The 20,461-nt window shown below is 39.9% G+C and overlaps 1 protein-coding gene across 4 annotated transcripts in view; it reads left to right on the top strand.

Annotated features, from left to right (window-relative positions):
* The window catches only part of FAT3 (FAT atypical cadherin 3), a 583,627-nt gene that overhangs the window by 174,873 nt on the left and 388,293 nt on the right, over positions 1 to 20,461 (top strand). For all 4 annotated transcript variants that reach the window (XM_055091680.1, XM_055091681.1, XM_028501477.2 and 1 more), the window contains exon 2: positions 2,122 to 2,436. In XM_055091680.1, coding sequence (XP_054947655.1) covers positions 2,122 to 2,436 — 315 coding nt within the window. The remainder of the gene's footprint in view (positions 1 to 2,121; positions 2,437 to 20,461) is intronic.

The raw sequence follows: 20,461 nt of genomic DNA, 5'->3' as shown, positions 1-20,461 counted from the left end.
AAATAGAGTAAAATTCCACCCATATATTTTAATTTGCATTAGTGGATGCCTTTTATCTAAGGACTTCTCAAAATCATTTAATGTCCAAAGCCTGTAAGGTCCAAAGCCTGTCCCAGTTTGACAGGTCCAAGAAAAGGGATGTAAGTGACTTCCAGGGATCCCAGAGCAATTCTGTGACTACAAATCTGTGTGTGTGTGTGTGCGCGTGCACACAAGTACGTGTGTGCATGGTAGGTGATCAGGCAAGCTACAGACAAAGCTGACCTAACTTCTTTGATTTTGTTTCTTCTTAAGTTCTCTTTAATGGACTGACTTTGCTGTTCCCCAAACAGGCCAGATATTTTCATGAAAAGGTATCATGGGCAAGTCACAAAGATTAAGCAACAATATGCCCCATGACCAGAGGAGAAAAAAAATATCTAACAGGACTTTCCATCGCAAACTTCTCTCCTCTCAAGATTGTTCCTTGCTTTGGGGGGTGGTTACTATTTACAAGGCTTTGGGTATTGCTTTTGATTCATATTGATTTAACATATACTCAGCATCTACTGTGTTGCAAGCATTTTGCCAAACTCTCGGCATACATTTAATTACATGATTGCCACCACAGCACTGAGATATGGGTGATAGAACTAGGCTTGCTTGGTTCAAACGCCTTGTACAGGGTCAAAGAGGTAGTAAGTCATGGAGTCTGGGTTGAAACTGGAGCATTCGAGGCAGACAGATCTGGGTTCTTCTGCAACTAGCTGTGTGACCTTGGACAAGTTACATACTCACATTTCAGACTTGATGCCCTCATTATAAGAGAGAATTATAAAGCTTACAGAGTTCTTTGGTGGATAACTTTAGAACTGAAACCTCAACATCAGTTGGGCAATCTCCCTTTGAATCATATAGCTGTTCCGAATTACAGGCAACCTTCACTTTTCTGGCCTGTTTCTGGAAAGATGTCCTCCTCCCTCCCAGGTGCTATACTTGGCAGTTTGCTTATGCGAGATCTACAGGCCAAATTATGTGCCTAATCCAACAGGAGTACAGACGATATAAGATTCAGGTCAGAACTGGAGAAGTGTTTCTTGACTCCTTCCATGGATCTTTTTTAGGGTATAAAGGTTTACATGAATTACACGCCTTCCAGGTGTATCCTGACTACTTTTAGAGATTTTATAAGCTGAATCCCAGAGTTTTCCCATCACAGTGGAAAGTACTTAAGAGTTCCTGTAGTAAGTTTCTATAGCCTTGGTGGTTTGGGTGAGGGCTGTAAAGATATTCAAGAGCACAGCATTTTCTCTTTGGCTTTTCTGTCAGATGTTTGATTTCCTGGTTGGTGCTTGTTTCAACCATGAAATGGGAAAGGTGGGAGGGAGCAGACTGGGCATTTTTCTGCTCCCAATTTAAAATGATTGTCCCTGAGTATCCCTCAAAGTGGCTTAGAGTTTATTTAGTGCCCTCTGTAGAGTTCTTGAGGGGGCTAGAGCTCATTCAGAAAGTATGTTGGTATGGCTTACGGCTTCTTCTCTGATTCTTTTGGAATAACTGTGACATTAGATTTGTAGAGAAATAGTATCAAGGAGGTTTGTACTTTTGCATGCAAAATAGTTTCTATCCTAACAGGCAAAAGAACATTTTAAAGGTCTTTTTCATTTTTGTGAATGAACAGACAAAATAATGTATCCCGGGAAAGCTCTTTGTTGTATAGGAAATCAATTCGATATCAGGTCAAATGGAAATTTTGATGTGATAGTGCATCATGGAAAGTGTTTTGACCTCTGGCCCACTCTCTTCCCATTGCTCCTAACTGCCTTATGGGTTTGTGTGTGTGTGTGTGTGTGTGTGTGTGTGTGTGTGTGTGTGTATAGATACGTCTATCCCTGAAATTCAAATAAAGTATTTGTGAATATAATTATACTTCTCAAATGGTAGAAGAACTGGTCAGTACAGTTTTGCAGAAAATAGTGTTCTGGTGTAAAGAGAAACATCTTTATTTAATTTTGTGTGATGGATTTTTTTTTTTTTTTCATATGCCAAGATCACTTAGCACAGCCGTCCTCAGTTTGGGGTGATTGACTTAATATCTTCCTGGTTTGCTATAGCAGTTACACTTTCCCTGCTTTCTCTTAGGAGTCATCTCTACCGCAGACATTCTTGATCGAGAGACAACAGGGTCATACTGGCTGACTGTGTACGCCACAGATCGGGGCGTTGTTCCACTCTATTCCACGATTGAGGTCTACATTGAAATTGAAGATGTGAATGACAATGCCCCGCTGACCTCTGAACCTATTTATTATCCTGTTGTCATGGAAAACTCTCCGAAGGATGTATCTGTCATTCAGATCCAGGCTGAGGACCCTGACTCTAGTTCCAGTGAAAAACTGACATACAGGATTACAAGTGGGAATCCTCAGAACTTTTTTGCCATCAACATCAAAACAGGTAAGGGAATGCTCGTATGACTGGTTTTAGTTGTTAGTCCACCTTTTAAATTCATGAGTCTGACACTTGCTATACCCTCTTATTTATTTTATTGTGTGGAGAACAGCATCCTCCTTTCTGGGAATTGCTTGAAAAGGTGAGCGTTTTACCTGTCTGGTTTGGTATGTTTTAATTTCAAGTGACATTGAGGTGAAGTGATCTAATAGAAATCGGAGGCTTTCACAGGAAGCCTTAGATTTGCTTTACTCATAATTATAAAACGTGGTTCCTAAGCCATTCAGAGAGCCAGCTGCCCCCTTTCTCTATCTTGGGAGAGAGTAACCTGGGCCATGCTGGGTTCTATGGGTAGCTGGCTTTGTCACACCTCTCTTTCTAGGAACTTCTCCCTTGCTTGGCCTTAGGCCAGCATGCCATAAATAATCTCCTTAAAGCCTTAACTTTAAGCCCCAGATGTTTTGTGATTTCTGTACTACCCATCAATGAAATGTCAATGTTTAGTAGAACTTCCAGTATCTAAATCTTTACATAAAACATACACATTTTAATTTTCTTGGTTTTTGCTCAAAAAGTTTCTAGAGAGTGCACCGAAAACTTAACTTGTTGACTAAGGACCAGAAAGGGCAGGTGTGGAGTTTGGTTGAATGCATTCTGAGACAAGTACATATACTGGAGAAAAGTGCTTTGCAGAGTTAATCTCAGAAGTTTGTTGCTTTCTTGTGATTTGCCTCTTTTAGATCTGAACAAGCAGGTGAAACACTCAGTGAGAGTTGTGATGGATAGAGTTTTAATTAAATGAAATTTAGAAGAATTAGAAGATACTATAGCTATCTCACTCTGGGTGAGTTGATATTGGTCAAAAGTTAGGCTAGGTGATTGATGTTTGTCGGTTGGGACATGCCCCACTTTCCTAACAAAGTACTGATCGAGTTGATAGTTATTTCCCGTGCTCATGTTTGTTCAAGTAGAAACACAACTGACTCCACGCGTTTTATAAATGCCAGGTTTCCATTAACATAATTTAAAAAGAATGCCAAGAGTTTTTTTGAAACTATTGATTTTTTTCTAATTTTGAGTGGGTCAGTCATTTTGTTAAGCAGAGTTTAGCATTTGAATAGCGTTGAATCAGGATCTGACTTTAATTTCATTAGAAGACAGAGAGTGGTCATTAGCTATCAGTGTCTGATTCAGGCGTCCTTGAACTTGAAGGAGAAGACTCAGAGAACTGGAGCCACACCCATCCTTTCAGCACCCCCTTAAGTACGGGGAGCCTCCCATGCACGTGAGGACCCCCACCTTCCTGATTCACTTTCTCACTGTAGCCAAGAGCTCTGTGTAATATGGTGACAGAGAAATGAATTCAGATACTTGAGAAGGTCAAGAGGGAAAAAGAACAAAGACAAAAAAAGTCACAGGAAAGAAGTTGAGGGCATAGATGTCTTCACATTTCACAGCCCCTGTGGAGCCTGAAACACCCCAGTCATATTCCGAAGCCTCCCTCTTGATTCCATTGGCACTTGAGTCAGTAAGAGTGAACCCAGCACCCTCTTTTATAAAAGACACTGCACAAGGGCAATGTCAACTGGTCTCTTCCTCCACTCATGGCTGAAATTAAAGAAAGAATAAATATCACAGGGAAGAATTTGGACTGGAAGTGAAGACCATAGACCGCGCAGTATTTGCAGAGAAGAACATGGAGACTCACGTAACTAAAATTGTCTTTTTTTTTTTTTTTAAAGCTGTCTTTTATCTAGCTTTGAAAAATTTGCCCTTGGATTTTCAGAAATTCCTGTATTATCAAAATTTGGACTGTATTACATAAGAGCCTTAATCATATTTATAATTTCTCCATCCTAGCTGTAGATTTTTAAAAAGGATTTGTGCCAGGAATGACATTTTAGACCAACTTTTCTAATAGTCTAAAAGGAACATATAGCACACTTTGTAATTCTCAGACACACGATAAGAAAACACTGGATTTTGTTTATCCATTTAGTCATTCACCAAGCATTTATTGTGCCTACTAGTTTCCAAACAGAATCTTATAGAGAGAGTTATAAACTTAAGAGATGGCCCAAGCCTATCAGGGACCCAAGGTACGTGAAATTACTAAACTGACAAATATTTATGATAGAGTGAAAGTTTGCAATAATTGATTATGGTAGAGGAGTTTCACTCAATATGGGGTGGGCAAGAGTAGTAGTTAGGGAGTGTTTCATGGAGGAAGGTAGCATTTGGGATTAGAATTCCTGGTTTTCAAACCCTTGCTCTGCACTTCTAACTGGGAAACACCATCAACCACAGCAGGGAAAACATAAACTAAATCAGACACTCTGGGCTCTGTGAGCTTGGGCAGGTTACTGAACCTCTCTGAACTTCGGTTTTCAGTGAGAAAGGATAGTTGCAAGGCATAAAGCGGTCCTCATGTAAAATGCTTACCACGGTGCCTGGCACAGTGAAACCGCAAAGAAAGTTGATACCCTATCCTGATTGCTGTAACTCTGATTACAGGCACATCAGTTAATCTCCTGGGACCTCAGATTCTTATCTAGAAAATGAAAATGACCTTGCTTACTTCATATGAGTTGCTCAAGAAGTCTGAATTCATGATGTGTTTGAAGGGCATTGGTGAACTACAAAGTTCTAGAAGAATCATGTTATTACTATTCTTATTTCTATTGAGATTCGCAGAACCATGAGCCTGGTGTAACCCTTGTTAAGCTTGTTGCTCTAAATATGATGCTGCCTATGGAGCAATTTCCATCCGATTCAACAAGCTCTCCAAAGAGATGGTCTAATTTTTGGCTTACTTCCTGTCTCTCTAAAGTCCTTTGTCTGCAATAGTTACGTTAATGTAACATTTTTCAGGAATGAAGGGGGAGGTGTACCTAACTGGTATATTTAGGTAATATTTATGCTTTAGATTTTTTCAACTGGTTGTGGACTCTGGTAAACTGACCTTTCATTCCTTCCTCTGTGGTAGAGCTGAAATTTATAGAGTTCCATTTTGCTTTGGCAATGTGCTACATAATAAATAAAGATTAACATGATTAATGCAAACTCGAATAATGTCAATACTTAGGGTCCACAGCTTGCAGCAGATAACAGATGTCCGGGACCCAGAAAGGGAGAGAGATTTCTCTAATGAACACTCTGTTCTCTACCTAAAGAACTGTTTGTTTTTTTTTTCCTACCAGACCTAAAATCACTTAGAGTCAGTAGTCTGTGGACTTTCTTTAGTAATTCCTGTGGCTTAAGAAGGAAAACAAAAGCTGTAATGCTCTGAGGTCCTTTCTGGCCTGTACAGAGAACCCTTGATTAATTCCAGGCTGAACAGGTGATTTTAATCAAAGGCAGCTTCCTGCATGCGCCTGCCTTAGCTAGTCAGTAACGGGAGTCCTACCCATGTGTTCTGAGCCGGAGACACCCAGCAGGCTGGTGCTCATCTGTCTCTCTGGGTGAGCAGGAACTTAAATGCTTCCTTCCAGCACTTGTAACGAAATCCAAGCTGGCTGCTGAGTGGTCATCCAGGCTGAATTGGGGAACAGGTGTGGGAAGTTCCTCTAGGATTTCAGCATGTTTATTGTAGTCGTGTCAGCAGTATGGGAACCATTTGGTACAGTGCCAGCATGCCAGCATTTAGTGGAGCACTCGATAAATATTGTTGTTTTTATTATTATTAATCATCCTGTTTTCCCCACTAGAGTCAAGTTTGTGTGAGTTGCAAGCATACTTCTCCCGAACCCCACTGTCTTTTTTTTGAAGTATAGTTGATTTAAAATGTTGTCTTAGTTTCAGGTGTACAGCAAAGTGATTCAGTTATACATACATATATATATATTCTTTTTCGGATTCTTTTCCATCATAAGTTATTACAAGATATTGAATATAGTTCCCTGTGCTATACAGTAGGACCCTGTTGTTTATCTGTTTTATATATAGTAATGTGTATCTGTTAATCCCAAAGTCCTCATTTATCCCCCCTTTTCCCCTTTCGTAACCATAAGTTTGTTTTCTATGTTTATGCGTCTGTTTCTGTTCTGTAAATAAGTTCATTTGTATCATTTTTTTAAGATTCCACATATAAGTGATATCATATGATATTTGTCTTTCTCTGACTTATTTCACTTAGCATGATAATCTCTAGGTATAGCCATGTTGCTGCAAACGAGACATACTTGAAAGGCGGTGATGTCTTTCCTTCCTAATCAGTGTGTAGCACTGGAACCTTCCACAGGGTTTTATAAAGTGTATTGTGCACTACTGTGTGCCACTGCTGTTCTAGACCCCAGGTATTGGTGGGATGGGGGATAGAACAGAAGTATAAGACATTACTGCATTCAGGGAATTTATTCTCATGGTAAAAATAGGACCATCACACACATACTACGCACTTTAGCAAGAATGTAAGGCAGTTTATAAAAAATAAATGGTCAAACTCTGTGGAATGTAAGCTGTGAACAGGATAACATGTCTGGGTGGGGCAGAGTTCAGTGCCAGCTGGAGTAGGAGAGGATGGTGTGAGGACTTTGCAGACCCCTGAAATGGGCCCTGAAGAATGGGTCAGCCTGCAAAGAGAGAAGCGAGAAAATTACCCAGGGACTATGAACAAGTTAAGCTGACCTTGAAAGCCCATCCGTTGCTACTTGAGCTAGTTGGAGAGGCTTTATATCATTAGAAAAGGAATTTTAAAAGACTCATAAATGTCTGGAGTGTTGGAAGACATTAGAAGTAGCAACTATGCACATCTCTTTTATTCTTGTTTGATGATGTTTAGATTTTTTAAAGCCTTGGGTCTCATATCTTCCTTCTGAGAGGCCTAATAAAATAACTTTTTAGAGGGAAAAAACATACCTAAGATAGATCCCTTTATTCTTTCCTTTGCCTCTGTTAAACATAGATCCAGGATTAGGGTATGCTGTATTGAGAGCCTGTGTCTCTGGAAGTGAGCCTTACTTAATCCAGACCTTTTTTTTTTTTTTTTTTTTGTGGTATGCGGGCCTCGCTCTGTTGTGGCCTCTCCCGTTGCGGAGCACAGGCTCCGGACGCGCAGGCCCAGCGGCCATGGCTCACAGGCCCAGCCGCTCCGCGGCACGTGGGATCCTCCCAGACCGGGACGCGAACCCGGTTCCCCTGCATCGGCAGGCGGACGCGCAACCACTGCGCCACCAGGGAAGCCCAATCCAGACCTTTTGACGGTTGACTAGCCAGGGCATGGGCTTTCTGAATTCCTTCCTTCAGTTGGGATGTCTCCCTTTGGTCCATGCTCTGGCCGCTGGCATTGCCACCTAAATTTGAGCGGAGGTGAAGCTCAGCTTGCTTTCACTTTGTGTGAGCCTCTTGGGATTAACCTGACCAAAGCATCCTTCTGTGTAGGAAGACTTGCTGCCCTCTCCTCTTCTCCAGGGGAGCTGACAGAAAGTGAACCTCTTCAAAAGCATGTGTGCTGTAGGAATACCTCAAAGCCTAACCTTAACGATTGATTCCCTTGGGCTTAGACATTTTTCCCTATACAAAGAGGAGGGATAACTTATTATAATATTGGATGTCATTAGTTTTTTAACCAACTCTAAATTATAGCAGCTTGGGACCTCCCTGGCACTCCAGCGGTTAAGACTCCGTGCTTTCTGGTTCCACTGCAGGGGGCATGCATGGGTTTGATCCCTGATTGGGGAACTAAGATCCAGCCTGCTGCACTGCGTGGCCAAAAATAAACAAACAAAAACAAATAAATAAATAAATAATATCAGCTTGCCTTTCAGTGTACGGTATAAGACGAAGCCGGTAAGTGTTACCTGGAGGAGCAACAGAGAGAGAAAAATCTAGACCACATTTCAGCATGATGATGATCGACTGGCAGGCTTGTTAGACTACGGATTCCCAGGATGGAGTTCAATCATTGGCAATTCTAACAAGTTCCTATGTGATGCTGACATTGCTCCCCTGAAAACTAGGTTAGCAAGACTCTAGACTTCTGTATCCAAAGAGAAACGAAATAGGGAGGTAACACAGTGCTGAGAGATGACCTGAGGACAAGGTAGCCAACTTTGTAATTTATCCATACACTCTTTTACTTTAAATTTTACTGGAGTGTAGTTGATTTACAATGTTGTGTTAGTTTCAGGTGTATACTCTTGACTTACAGTGCTGGGGTTTTGAAATTTGACCATGAATGCAAAGTGCTCTCTGTACCCACCCCCAGAATCAACTTTCATACCCTTGCTTATACGTTCTGTTTTATGAAGTAGAGAAAAATGAAAATCCTGTCTCTTTAAGGGTCCATGAGCAAAAACATTGTGATACCTAAGACTTGTGGTTAATAAAAATTCTGGGTTAGGGCTTCCCTGGTGGCGCAGTGGTTGAGAGTCCGCCTGCCGATGCAGGGGACACGGGTTTGTGCCCCGGTCCGGGAAGATCCCACATGCCGCGGAAAAAAAAAAAAAAAAAAAAAAAAAAAATTCTGGGTTATATTAATGTTTGGATACACTTCTTTTGTTTCCAAATATATAACATTAAGCAGAAACTGTTGCTAAATGGAATTCAGAAATACTTTAATGAATCAACAAACATTTGATATTAGTTTATCATTATAAAAAGAGCGATGGCTCATAAGAGAGTGGTGCTTAAAAATAATCTGGTATCATAAGTAAGCTAAGCCTTCTGTTGATGCCCAGCTCTGTTTGGGGATAAGCTGCTTAACAAACCACCTTTTCCTGGAAAACAGAAGGAGACCTGGCTTTATGTTATAACATCAGAGATTAAAAAGAAAAAAACACACAAGGTAAAGGACAAGGGGACAAATATTGATGATTTTTCTTTCAAGTGAACATTGCAGAAATCTCTTGTTACAGTCTCTTGTTCCTTGTTCCTTCCTAATGGAAAGCTAAATTCTCCTGAATGGGTAGAAATGACTGCGGGATGATGAGTTGATATTCATAAGTCCAGGCACAAAGCAGATAATGTAGCGAATAAGTACGTATGAAACTGTAAATCACCCTCGCTCCTTCTTTCAGCCATGAAAGGAGGCCTTGTCCTATAGAACATTAAATTGTGTTCATTTAATCCAACGAGTCCAGTCGAACAAATCGGCCTCATGCAGATTCATCACAGGAGGTTATTTAAATTCAGTAGTGACCTTTGCATCCCTGTGAATGTGCCTCACATGAGCAAGGACAAAGGGAACTTTTCTGCACTGTCATTGTGTCACTGGGGAGACTGTTCATTTCCCTATTTGATCAACTCATAAGTGTGGACTGGGGGTGGGGGGGTTCTGAGGGTGCAGAGGGGGACATTGCAAAGGATAGCGTGCTTTCACCTAGAGTGGACGGAGGTTCTGCCTTCCCGTGACTTGATTTTCTTTTTTGAATGCTGCTGCTTGTGAATGTAAGTACCGATTTCAGAGTTTCTCAACTTCAATACTTTGGACATTTTGGACTGGATCAGTCTTTGTTTTGGGAGCTGTGCTAGACGTTATAAGATGTTTAGCAACATTTCTGGGCCTCTGCGAGATGCCAGTAGTGTCCCTTCCCCTAGTTGTTACAGCCAAAATACCTCCAGACATTGTCAAACATCCCCTGGGGTAAAAAAATGCCCCTATTGAAAACTACCGAACTAATGTGGAATATTTTCTAAGACTCTTATTTCACTTGCCCTTAACAAAACACCCTACAAAATGAGTAACTAATTAGGGAGTCGTGGTGGTATTGTTAACATTTTCAAAAAGTGCTTGTGTGCATATATCTATATATAGAAACAGATGCAAATATATATTATTAGCAGTAATAAAATGATATAAAATAAAAAAGGAAGAAATCCAAAGCTGCCTCTCACTTCCCTCTCACTCCAGGTTCTTTGTATTTTAAAGGCTTTATGAATATTTGAAATCAAATCCATTAGCGAAAAAGGAACAAAACAATAAGAAAACTTACAACAGAATGAAAGTGGAGGAAGTTATTGTTTTCTCAACTCTGAGTGTTTGGACAGAATTCTCATCAATGTCGGTTTTGCACAGCGTTCTTCAGAAAACATCAAGGGGTTATTTTGAGGGTCCCAGGGTTTATTCCCTTGAAATACTTAAGTAGCTCCAAATCCTGTTCCTGCTTAATGTCAGCCTCTGACAGATAAATATGAGGATTGTTACTTCCCTGGAATAAAAGGGAGTGAAAAAAAAAAATCCTTTAGCCCTCAGTTGGGGAGTCTGCAGTCCTGGATGTAGATTAAGGCTCTCTGAGGTCTTTGGAATCCCTTGTAAGTACGCAGTGTTCATTTACAAGCCTCAGGGAGCTGGTAGATTTGTGGGGACTTAGGCCGGTGTCTCAGGTCACCGTCCTTGGATACACCATAGGTTGTGAAGACTTTGCTAACTGGTGCCACCATCAGTAATAGGAAAGAAAATTTTGACCCCCAAATTGAGTCACGTTTCGATGGACAGCTCTGCTAATTAGGCAACAGCATTCATGAGAAACAGATTCGGATCTTTGAGTTAATATGACTGTTACTTGGAAAAAAAGAGTTTCAGGTCTTGACCTTTATAAAACTGAATTCCAGGCAGGCATGAGGAACTTGGGTAAAAGGGAGGGAAGACTGAACAGACACGAGCTGGAGCGAAGAGATGCCTGGCTGGGAACCGGCCCTGGGCATGCAGGTGGCTCAGAGGCGCCTCCCCGAGGCGACGGATGCTGCTAATTCTGTGTGGCTGGTGGTATTGCTTGGGCCTCCAGGCTCCTCCGTGTCCTCTAGCCCACTGAGGAGGGGTGGGAGGGAGGGGCGGTGTTCCTAGATTTCCTGTAGATACCCAGCCTGCTCCTGGGGCTCAGCTCAGGCGTAGCTGCTGCTGGAAATTACTGAGAATTATTTGGGAGGGTGATAGAGTCATGTAAATAAAGCAGATTATGGAGTTATATGTATATATGAAAAAGAGAGATTGATTAATGTCGTAAATTTCCCTTTTATTTCTTTTATCTGGGCATTAATTCCACAGCAGTAATTTACTGCATTGGTTTATTACTCTCTTCTGTTCTGAGAGAAACAGTGAATTTTAATTGAAACCACTGCCTGCCTATCTTCATTCTTCCCCGACATTGTTAGGGGGACTCCTGGATACTCCTGGGTGTGTGCCCCCTCCCTCCCAGGGGTGATGGAAAGGTGGAAAGAGGAACCTTAAGCCAGGGAAGACAGAGTGCGGGTCTGCTCTGTGCCCGAGCCAGACCTGTGTTTTCACATATTATCTAATTTAGCTCTCACCACAGTCCTGGGAAGAAACTGGGCCTCTGGGCACCTTGGTGACCTGCCCAAGGTCACCCAGCTGGTCATACAGAACTAGGGTTGCTCTGATTAATGGTTCCCAGTGCTAAAGACATACGCCATTGAAAGTGAAAACGTGAGCAACGCAGGGAATGCATTCATGATCTGCGGACTCTGGTGCTCAGGGAATTCTTTTCGATGATTGTACACACTCTTTGTTTTGCAGGTATTTAGGGGTTGAATTGGGTCCCCCCCAAAAGACATGTTGATGTCCTAATCCCCCTGTACCCATGAATGTGACCCTATTTGGAAATAAGGTCTTTGTAAATATAATCAAGTTAAAATGAGGTCCTATTGCATTAGAGTGGACCCTAATTGAAGGACTGCTGGACACAGAGACACAGACACAGAGGGAAGACGGCCATGGGAAGGTGGAGATAGGGGCAGAGATTGAAGGTATGCTGCCACGGGCCAAGGAATGCCAAGGATTCTCAGCATCTACCAGAAGCCAGGAAAGGGCTGGCTCCCTTCAGAGGGAGCATGGCCCAGCTGACACCCTGATTTTCACCCTCTAGCCTCCAGAACTATATGAGGATAAGTTTCTGTTGTGTTCAGCCACAAAGTTTGTGGTACTTCTTTACGGCAGGCCCTGGAAACTATGCAAGGGGCAGTCCAACGGTACAGGTGGGAAGCTTGAGTTCTCCTGAGGGGGTAAACGTGGTTGGTATAACCAAGGTCTCATAGTATGTGGTGCTCTTCTTACTACACCAAATGTTAAGAATTTAGCAGGGTTTTTTTTCCAGTTTTTTAAAAATATATCGTTCAGATTTTTTTCCTATTGAAGTATAGTTGATTTACAATGTTGTGTTAGTTTCAGGTGTACAGCAAAGTGATTCAGTTATACATACATATATATATATATATTTTTTTTTCAGATTCTTTTCCCTTCTCGGTTATTACAAAATACTGAGTAGAGGTCCCTGTGCTCTACAGTAGGTCCTTGTTGTTTATCTATTTTATATATAGTAGTGTGTATCTGTTAATCCCAAACTCCTCATTTATCTCTCCCTCGCCTTTGCCTCTGATAACCGTAAGTTTGTTTTCTATGTCTGTGGGTCTATTTCTGTTTTGTATATAATCATTTTTTTTTTAGATTCCGTATATAAGTGTTACACGGATGGACCTAGAGATTATCATACTAAGGGAAGGTAGCCAGACAGAGAAAGACAAATATCATATGATATCGCTTATGATGGAACCTGAGAATTTTAGCAGTTTTTGCATTAGTCAATCCAGGCTTTAGTTAGATAGATTATTTTTGTTTGTTTTGCAGTACTTATGATCTGGTAAAGTTTAATGATTTGGGGAGTTCTAAAAGGGATAGTATATACACTATTGATACTATGTATAAAATAGATAACTAATGAGAGAACCTACTGTATAGCTCAGGGAACTCTACTCAATGCTCTGTGGTGACCTAAATGGGAAGGTAATCCAAAAAAGAGGGGATATATGTATATGTATAGCTGATTCACTTTGCTGTACAGTAGAAACTAGCACAATATTGTAAAGCAACTATACTCCAATGAAAATTTTAAAAATAAATAAATAAAAGGGATAGGGGATTTGCTGAGTGATTTGTGTGGCATTGAGTTGCTATAATCATTTCAGGACTCCTGAAGGATCATCCGTGGGTGGCGCTCTCATGCCCCACAGGGCCAATTGTTGGAGTATTTTTATGTAACTCACAAGGCCATGTGGAAGTTACTATTGAGTGTCATTGGTGTGCTTCATAAATCAGAATCTCATCAGTCTCATTTATTTTGTCACTTTTCAATCATTTAAAGTGGATTCTCTGGAAGCATTTTTCTTCCAAAGCAGTGGAAGTTTCTACCTGAAAAGTAAATACAGGATGAAGTGTAGTTTCACCATTGACCTTGAGAACCCAAAGTCCAGTTTTAGTATTGTTGCTACTTTATAGTCTGGCCTTGGCATTTGCTGTCATTTTTAAATGACTTTGTTCCTAGTTTCTCGACATTCTTATAAAAATGAACAAGTGTTTTAAAAATCCATAAATTTTATTCACGTTGAGGTAGATTATTCTAGGAAAGCATATGGAAATCTAACAATAAAATTACAAAACCAGCCTGTGGTGAGTTACTGTTAGTAGTCTCGTGACTTAATAGCACAAGGACAAATGTCTGTTTAGCACTTTGCCATTCATTATCATAGCGCAAGGACAAATGTCTGTTTAGCACTTTGCCATTCATTATCATGGTCGGGCTTCATAATAACACTGAGAGGAAAGAAGCCACAAGGAGTAGTGTCCAAGAGATTGGACCCTGAAATCAGATGTCTTTGCATTTGAATCCCAGCTCTACCACTTCTTAGCTGTGTGATGTTGGGCACATAACTTAACCTCTCTGAGCTTCAGTTTACTCCACTGTGAAAATGGGGATAAGTTCATTAACTAATGAATTGGCTCGCCACCAAGATTAGATGAGTTAATATATATACTTTAATAAGCATTTAGCATGTAGTAAATTCTCAGTAAATGTAAAGTGATATTGTCTTCATATGTATGGAGTTTATTTTAGCTAATTTGGCATCCGTATTGTATGATTAAATCTTTGAGTCTTTTCAGTGACAGTGACATTGAAGGGAAGAAAATAAGGGGACTGATAGGAGAGACAGAATAGAAATACAGTTAACTGGAACTTGGTAATTCTGAGAAGGGGTGAACACAAGAGGTGAAGACAGTCTTCGGGGTGTAGGGCAAAGGCGCATCAGGCTTGAAATCTCACAGAGAAGATACCTTGTTATAAATAACGTTAGAGATATCTGTGTAGCCTGCAACATCATTCCTTTTCTCTGAGTACTGACCCCCAATCCTTCCCTCCTTGACACTGGGACCAAGATTCTCTCTCCCAGGAATTTACTGCTGGGATTCAGAGATAATCTCTAGTGGGGGTAGAAATGAAGAGTTGTAAACCTGACAACTGTGGTTGAATGTTTGTGTCTCCCTAAAATTCATATGTTGAAACACTCACTGTTGTGGTAGTATTTGAAGGTGGGGCCTTTGGGTAGTAATTACTTCATGATGGTGGAGCCCTTATGAGTAGGATTAGTGTCTTATAAGAGAAACTTCAGGGAGATCCCTCTCCGCTTCTGCCATGTGAGGATGCAGCTAGAAGATGCAGGAAGTGGGACTTCACACAAGACACTGAATCTACCGCATCTTGATCTTGGACTTCCATCGTCCAAAATTGTGAGGAATAAATCTCTGTTGTTTATAAAACAGTGAGCTGATGATATTTTGTTAGAGCCATCCAAACGGACTAAGACAGAGGCTGTGGGCATGAAGAAGCTGAGGGAGAGACAGACAGGCTCTGATAGGCTTGACCCTGAAGGCTTTCCAATGCCTGGTCCAGAAATAATTATAACATTTATTATTGCCAGGAAAATGTCCCGTATAAGCCCTTAATATTATTTACTTAATCTATTCTTTTTTTTTTTTTTTTTTTTTTTTTGTGGTATGCGGGCCTTCCTCTGCCGCGGCCTCTCCCGTTGCGGAGCACAGGCTCCAGACGCGCAGGCTCAGCGGCCATGGCTCACGGGGCCAGCCGCTCCGCGGCATGTGGGATCCTCCCATACCGGGGCGCGGACCCGGTTCCCCTGCATCGGCAGGCGGACGCGCAACCACTGCGCCACCAGGGAAGCCCAATCTATTCATTTTAAAGCTGTGCGACAGCAGCAATGAATGACTGATCCATAAGAGGTTAAGAAACTTGTCTATCACCGTAAGGTTAGTATGTGAACGAGATGGGGTGCCAATCCAGGAAGAATCCATGCTTCTCATGGGTGTACTTGGCGAATTTCACAGGGTGAAACTCTGAGAAAACAGGTGGTTATCATGCACATCTTGTTCAAAAGATTAAGGGTAAATTGGGTTGTCTGAAACAGGATAATTTGCTTTTAACAGAATTGTTGGCAAATTTTCCTATGGAACACTACAGATAACATTTAAACCAGCAAATATCCATCTAAGAACTATTAATAAAGAGAGACAGGGCTTAATCCAAGCACATGCTGGAGACCACAGATATTTCAGGTCATGACCCACAGAATTTCACAAATAAAAGATGAAAAGTGATGGTCAGCATTCAAGCTAATGTAGATGAAAACTCCCAGCAATAATGTGACTTATAAAGACAAACGCCTTTCACTGATTTCTCCCCTAATTACTAAATCTAAAGCCTTCTTTTAGGCTTTAACCTTTGTGCACAACTGACATTAGAGAACATTTCTTTATTCTTGAGCCTCTCTCCTGACTTGGTTTCCACAGCAACAGTCTTTTATGGTCCTTTCATTTACGAAAGAGACACCTATATCAAACTTTAATGGAAAAAAGTACGTATTATTACTGCAGGGTACATTAGAGAATCTAAGGGCAAAGAGTACAGCTGAGTGGATCAGGTTGTCCATCAGGAAAATGGGGATACTAACTCAGTTGTTGCTAGGATTTAACAGATCACTGTATTTTATAAAGCACTTAGCTAAGCCTTGTACATATGAAGCGCTCAACAAATGTTAGCTCTCATAGTTATTATTAAATGCATTCAACATTCTTGACTCATCAAAATGTGCTTTATATAGAATATTTTCTTGAAAATTGACGAAGAATCAGTCTGATTAAATGCCTTGAAGATATCAGATATATACTAAATGTTCATTTTTTTACGAGTGCTTACTGTACACCAGTATACTGTGCTAGGCATAGAGGGTCCAAGGATGATAAAACAAGAACCCTACTCTTTAAGATCTCATAGTGCAGAATTATTTCACCATCAGCTGTCATTCATTGCTGCTGTCACACAGCTTTAAAATGAATAGATTAAGTAAATAATATTAAGGGCTTATACGGGACATTTTTCTGGCAATAATAAATGTTATAATATTTATAGGCTATTTTCGGAAGGAAAACATCTGAGATCATGAGTGAGGAGATGTAAAATAAATCCATCACTTTAGAAACTTACTATTACAGGTAGAAAGTGCTGAGCCTTTGCCAGTGCACCGTTTTAAAATATGTTGCCATTACGGATACTTCAGTTAAGGAAGACAAATCCAATTTTACCTCCTATCACTTAAGTTAATTTCTCTTCTCTGTAAAATTTCCTATTTTATAAAGACATACTTTATCTTGGCTATGTACATACTAAATTGTTCATTTTTTTACTTAGTTAAATTGTTTTCTGTCACAGTGAGAAATGCTTTTCTCTGAAGAAATGATGTTCATGCACGGGAAATAGGGTTATTTATTAAAATGGTTTATTATGAAACTAGATTTAGACATATTTCTATAATTTTGTATTTAAGTGTTTTTAGTGTCCAGTGAAATGGTTTTCAATGTAAAGTGGGCTTTGATAATCAGTCTCCGAAGTCTCACTTTTATAGTTAATCAAATATACCTGGTGGATTTATATTTACATGCATATGTTTAGAAATACCAGAGATGGTTTCGATAGATCTCTATCAGTGCTTTGCTGGGTTATCATAATTAGTAGATGGCTTAAGTTATTTTGTGTTTTCATTCCTCTCTGATTTAATACGCCTTTGTGGATTTGGGACTCTGTACATAGGTGTGGGAGGAACACAAAAAAATAGGAAACTTCTCAGCCCTAAAAGAAAAAACAGGCTGTTTTTACAAGACAAAAAACCACTTTATAACAAAGGGAAAACCCGTGTTTGAGGCTGAATCTGGAGCTTGTTATTGAAGTTACATGTTGGAATTTTAGTCATATCTAGTACCTCCCAAGATAGAGGAATTACACGTAAGTGGTTTTCCCACGTAACTGAAGTTTAACCCTTTAACTTATCTACAAAACAGAAATAGACTTACAGACATAGAAAACAAACTTATGGTTACCAAAGGGGATAGCGATGGGGCGGGGCGGGGAGATAAATTAGGAGTTTGGGATTAACATATACACCCTACTATATATAAAATAGGTAAACAACAAGGACCTACTGGGCACAGGAAACTATACTCAATTTCTTGTAATAACCTATAATGGAAAAGAATCTCAAAAAGAATATATATATATATATATATATATATATATATATATAACTGAATCACTTTGCTGTACACCTGAAACTAACACAACATTACAAATTAACTATACTTCAATTAAAAAAAATACCTTTAAGTGCCAAAACTACAATAAAACACCTGTGTTTCTGGATCACTTTCTAAAGTGTATTAAATGTGTCTTTCAACTCAGCAAGCATAGTATGTGCTGAACATGATGATACCAGCAGTTCTGGTTTCATGGGATGAAACTGTCTAGGTAACCTAGACAGTTACCTAGGGCCCATGTTCAGAAGGGCCACTTGTATGGTTTAATGCTCTGCTGGCACTCTCTGGAAATGCTTAATAATTTTTGAACACAAGGCTTGCTGCTTTCATTTTGCACTGGGCCCTGTGAATTACGTAGTCTGTCATGGATACAGGATTTCCCTCTGGAATCTTAATGGTTGTCTGGGGCCATCAAATGTACTACTGTTTGGGTTTCCTCACTTAAGCTCAGCTTGACAGCACTGGCTTCTGTTATCAGCATACCTCTCTCTCCCAGGGCTCTGTCTTCTAATTTGATGCTTCTCATCTGCTGAGACATCATCTAAATAAGGGATTCGAATAGTAAGTAGGTTGAGAATCACCAGGCTCTGAAGGGTGACCTTGAAGACCCCTCCCACAGAGTAAAACTGCACAGCATCAGTAACCAGGCTTTGTGGCATTAATTTCAGTGATCACAGGGCCATTTTTGCTCCTCTCCTGGACTGACTGCTTTGGTGAAGAGGCTGCCTCTGTATAAACACCATGTGGGATGGTACAATTCTGGTCCATTTCCAGTAAAAGAAAATTGTTGGAAACAAATTATTTTCAAAGCCCACTTTATTTTCAAAAGGAATCATAGATGGTAAGATGGTGAGGGAGGTTTCTTTTCATGAAACTCCTGTCACATGAACCTTACGAGCTTTGAAGCTTTCCCTGTTGACTGAGGGAGAACATTTTTATTCCAGTAATTTCTGTCCCTTCAAACTGTTCATGTACCTTCAAAGCATTGTTCTTGCTTGATGTCCTCTTGTCCTAAAGGAAACCACGCTATACTTTTTTTTTTTTTTTTAATATAAGTACCTTTGTATATCACAGCATTCTGGATGATTTTCTTTTTTTCTTTTCTTTCTTTCTTTTTTTTTCTTTCTTTTTTTTTTTTTTTGACATAGTTACTAGGCTTTCCCTACAATTATGCAACTTCATTTTTCACTGTCTACTTGGAGTCCTATTAGCTAATCTTTGAGGTGATTTCTAGTTTTCTTCTGGTACGGTTTTCTGGTTTCCAGCATCCAAGCTATCAGTGGCAAAAGCAAGTAAAGCCAAGTAAATGTTCTGTTATTTTTTTTAGGCTGTTCATAGTATAAGAAATGTGCTGGCATTTGTATTATAAGAAAACAAGAGTCTTCAGAGTAGAAAGGGGTGTTTCTTACTTATCATTTGTTTACTTGTTCATTTATTCAACATTCAGTGTTGTTTATTGAGCCCTTACTGTGTGCCAGACACTGAAGTAGGCACCAGGGTACAGTGGGAAATAGGGAGTTTTTTTCCATTCCAATAACAGTGCTTTACACACAGCAGATGCTCTAAGGAAACATGGAAGGAAGGGAGGGAGGGGGGAAGGAAATACATGCTTCGGATAATATATATCATTTATTAACATTGCTCAGGGATTTCTGAACTCCTTTTGTAGCAAAAAGCACTTATACCTTTCTGAAGTCCAACCATGGTTGAAATTCTCCTGACTAATTGCTTTTGTTTAAACTTCCATTTGACATTTGAACTATTTTCAAAATGTCATCTCTGGATTCAGTTGCCTCTGAGGAATTGAAAGAAAGTTTATATTGACACAGTCTACAAGTCATCAGAGTGTGCACAGTCCTGGAAATTTCATAAGTGTTCACAAAAGAAAATTAAGTGGTCCTTAGTCATTTGTAAATCAGTTAATCCTAGGTTATCAAAGTGCTTTGGGAATTGCAGCATCAATTTTGAGCCAGGTCTTAACATTAACTGAAATGGTTAAAGGTGTGGGCATGGTTAAAACAATGTCACAGTAACCTTCTACCTCTGTGATGCTGTCCTTCTAATATGTTGGATTTTAATATGATTTGACATGTGGAGCCGGGAAAGCAGGTAATTATTTGGGAAATGCCTTTTACTTTCATAAACAGGAGGAAAATGGGAGTTGGTCTTTGCTAATAGATATAATAATAATTACAATCATAATTGTAATTTATATGATGCTTCACAGTATTAAAACTCTCACATATTTTATCTATGATAGGTTTAGAATAACCTCTTTTACAAGATGAAAGTCTACCTAGGCCACCTAGGTAGAAAAGTTATCTAGAATTAGAATTTTATACCTGAGAATCAAAAGCAGCAGACAAATCTCGGTTACTAAGCAATCTTATTTAGATCCTTTATATTTGAGAAAGGCCAACCATTGTACTGAGAGTTAAAATAAAGAAAGGGGTTGTGATAAAAATACAGCCAGATGTCTATAAACCTCATTAGAAACAAAATATTGGAAACAGCGTGTTGTGTACCTGTGGGTTTGGTCTGTATCATAAATTCATCATAACTAAACTCAGTACTTTCTTTTTTTTTTTTTTTTTTTGTGGTATGCGGGCTTCTCACTGTTGTGGCCTCTCCCGTTGCGGAGCA

Source organism: Physeter macrocephalus, chromosome 16, assembly GCF_002837175.3.
Source record: "Physeter macrocephalus isolate SW-GA chromosome 16, ASM283717v5, whole genome shotgun sequence".
Taxonomy (NCBI): Eukaryota; Metazoa; Chordata; class Mammalia; order Artiodactyla; family Physeteridae; genus Physeter; species Physeter macrocephalus.
The sequence above is the reverse complement of the archived record's forward strand: the minus strand, read 5'-3'. Positions and strand labels throughout refer to the sequence as shown.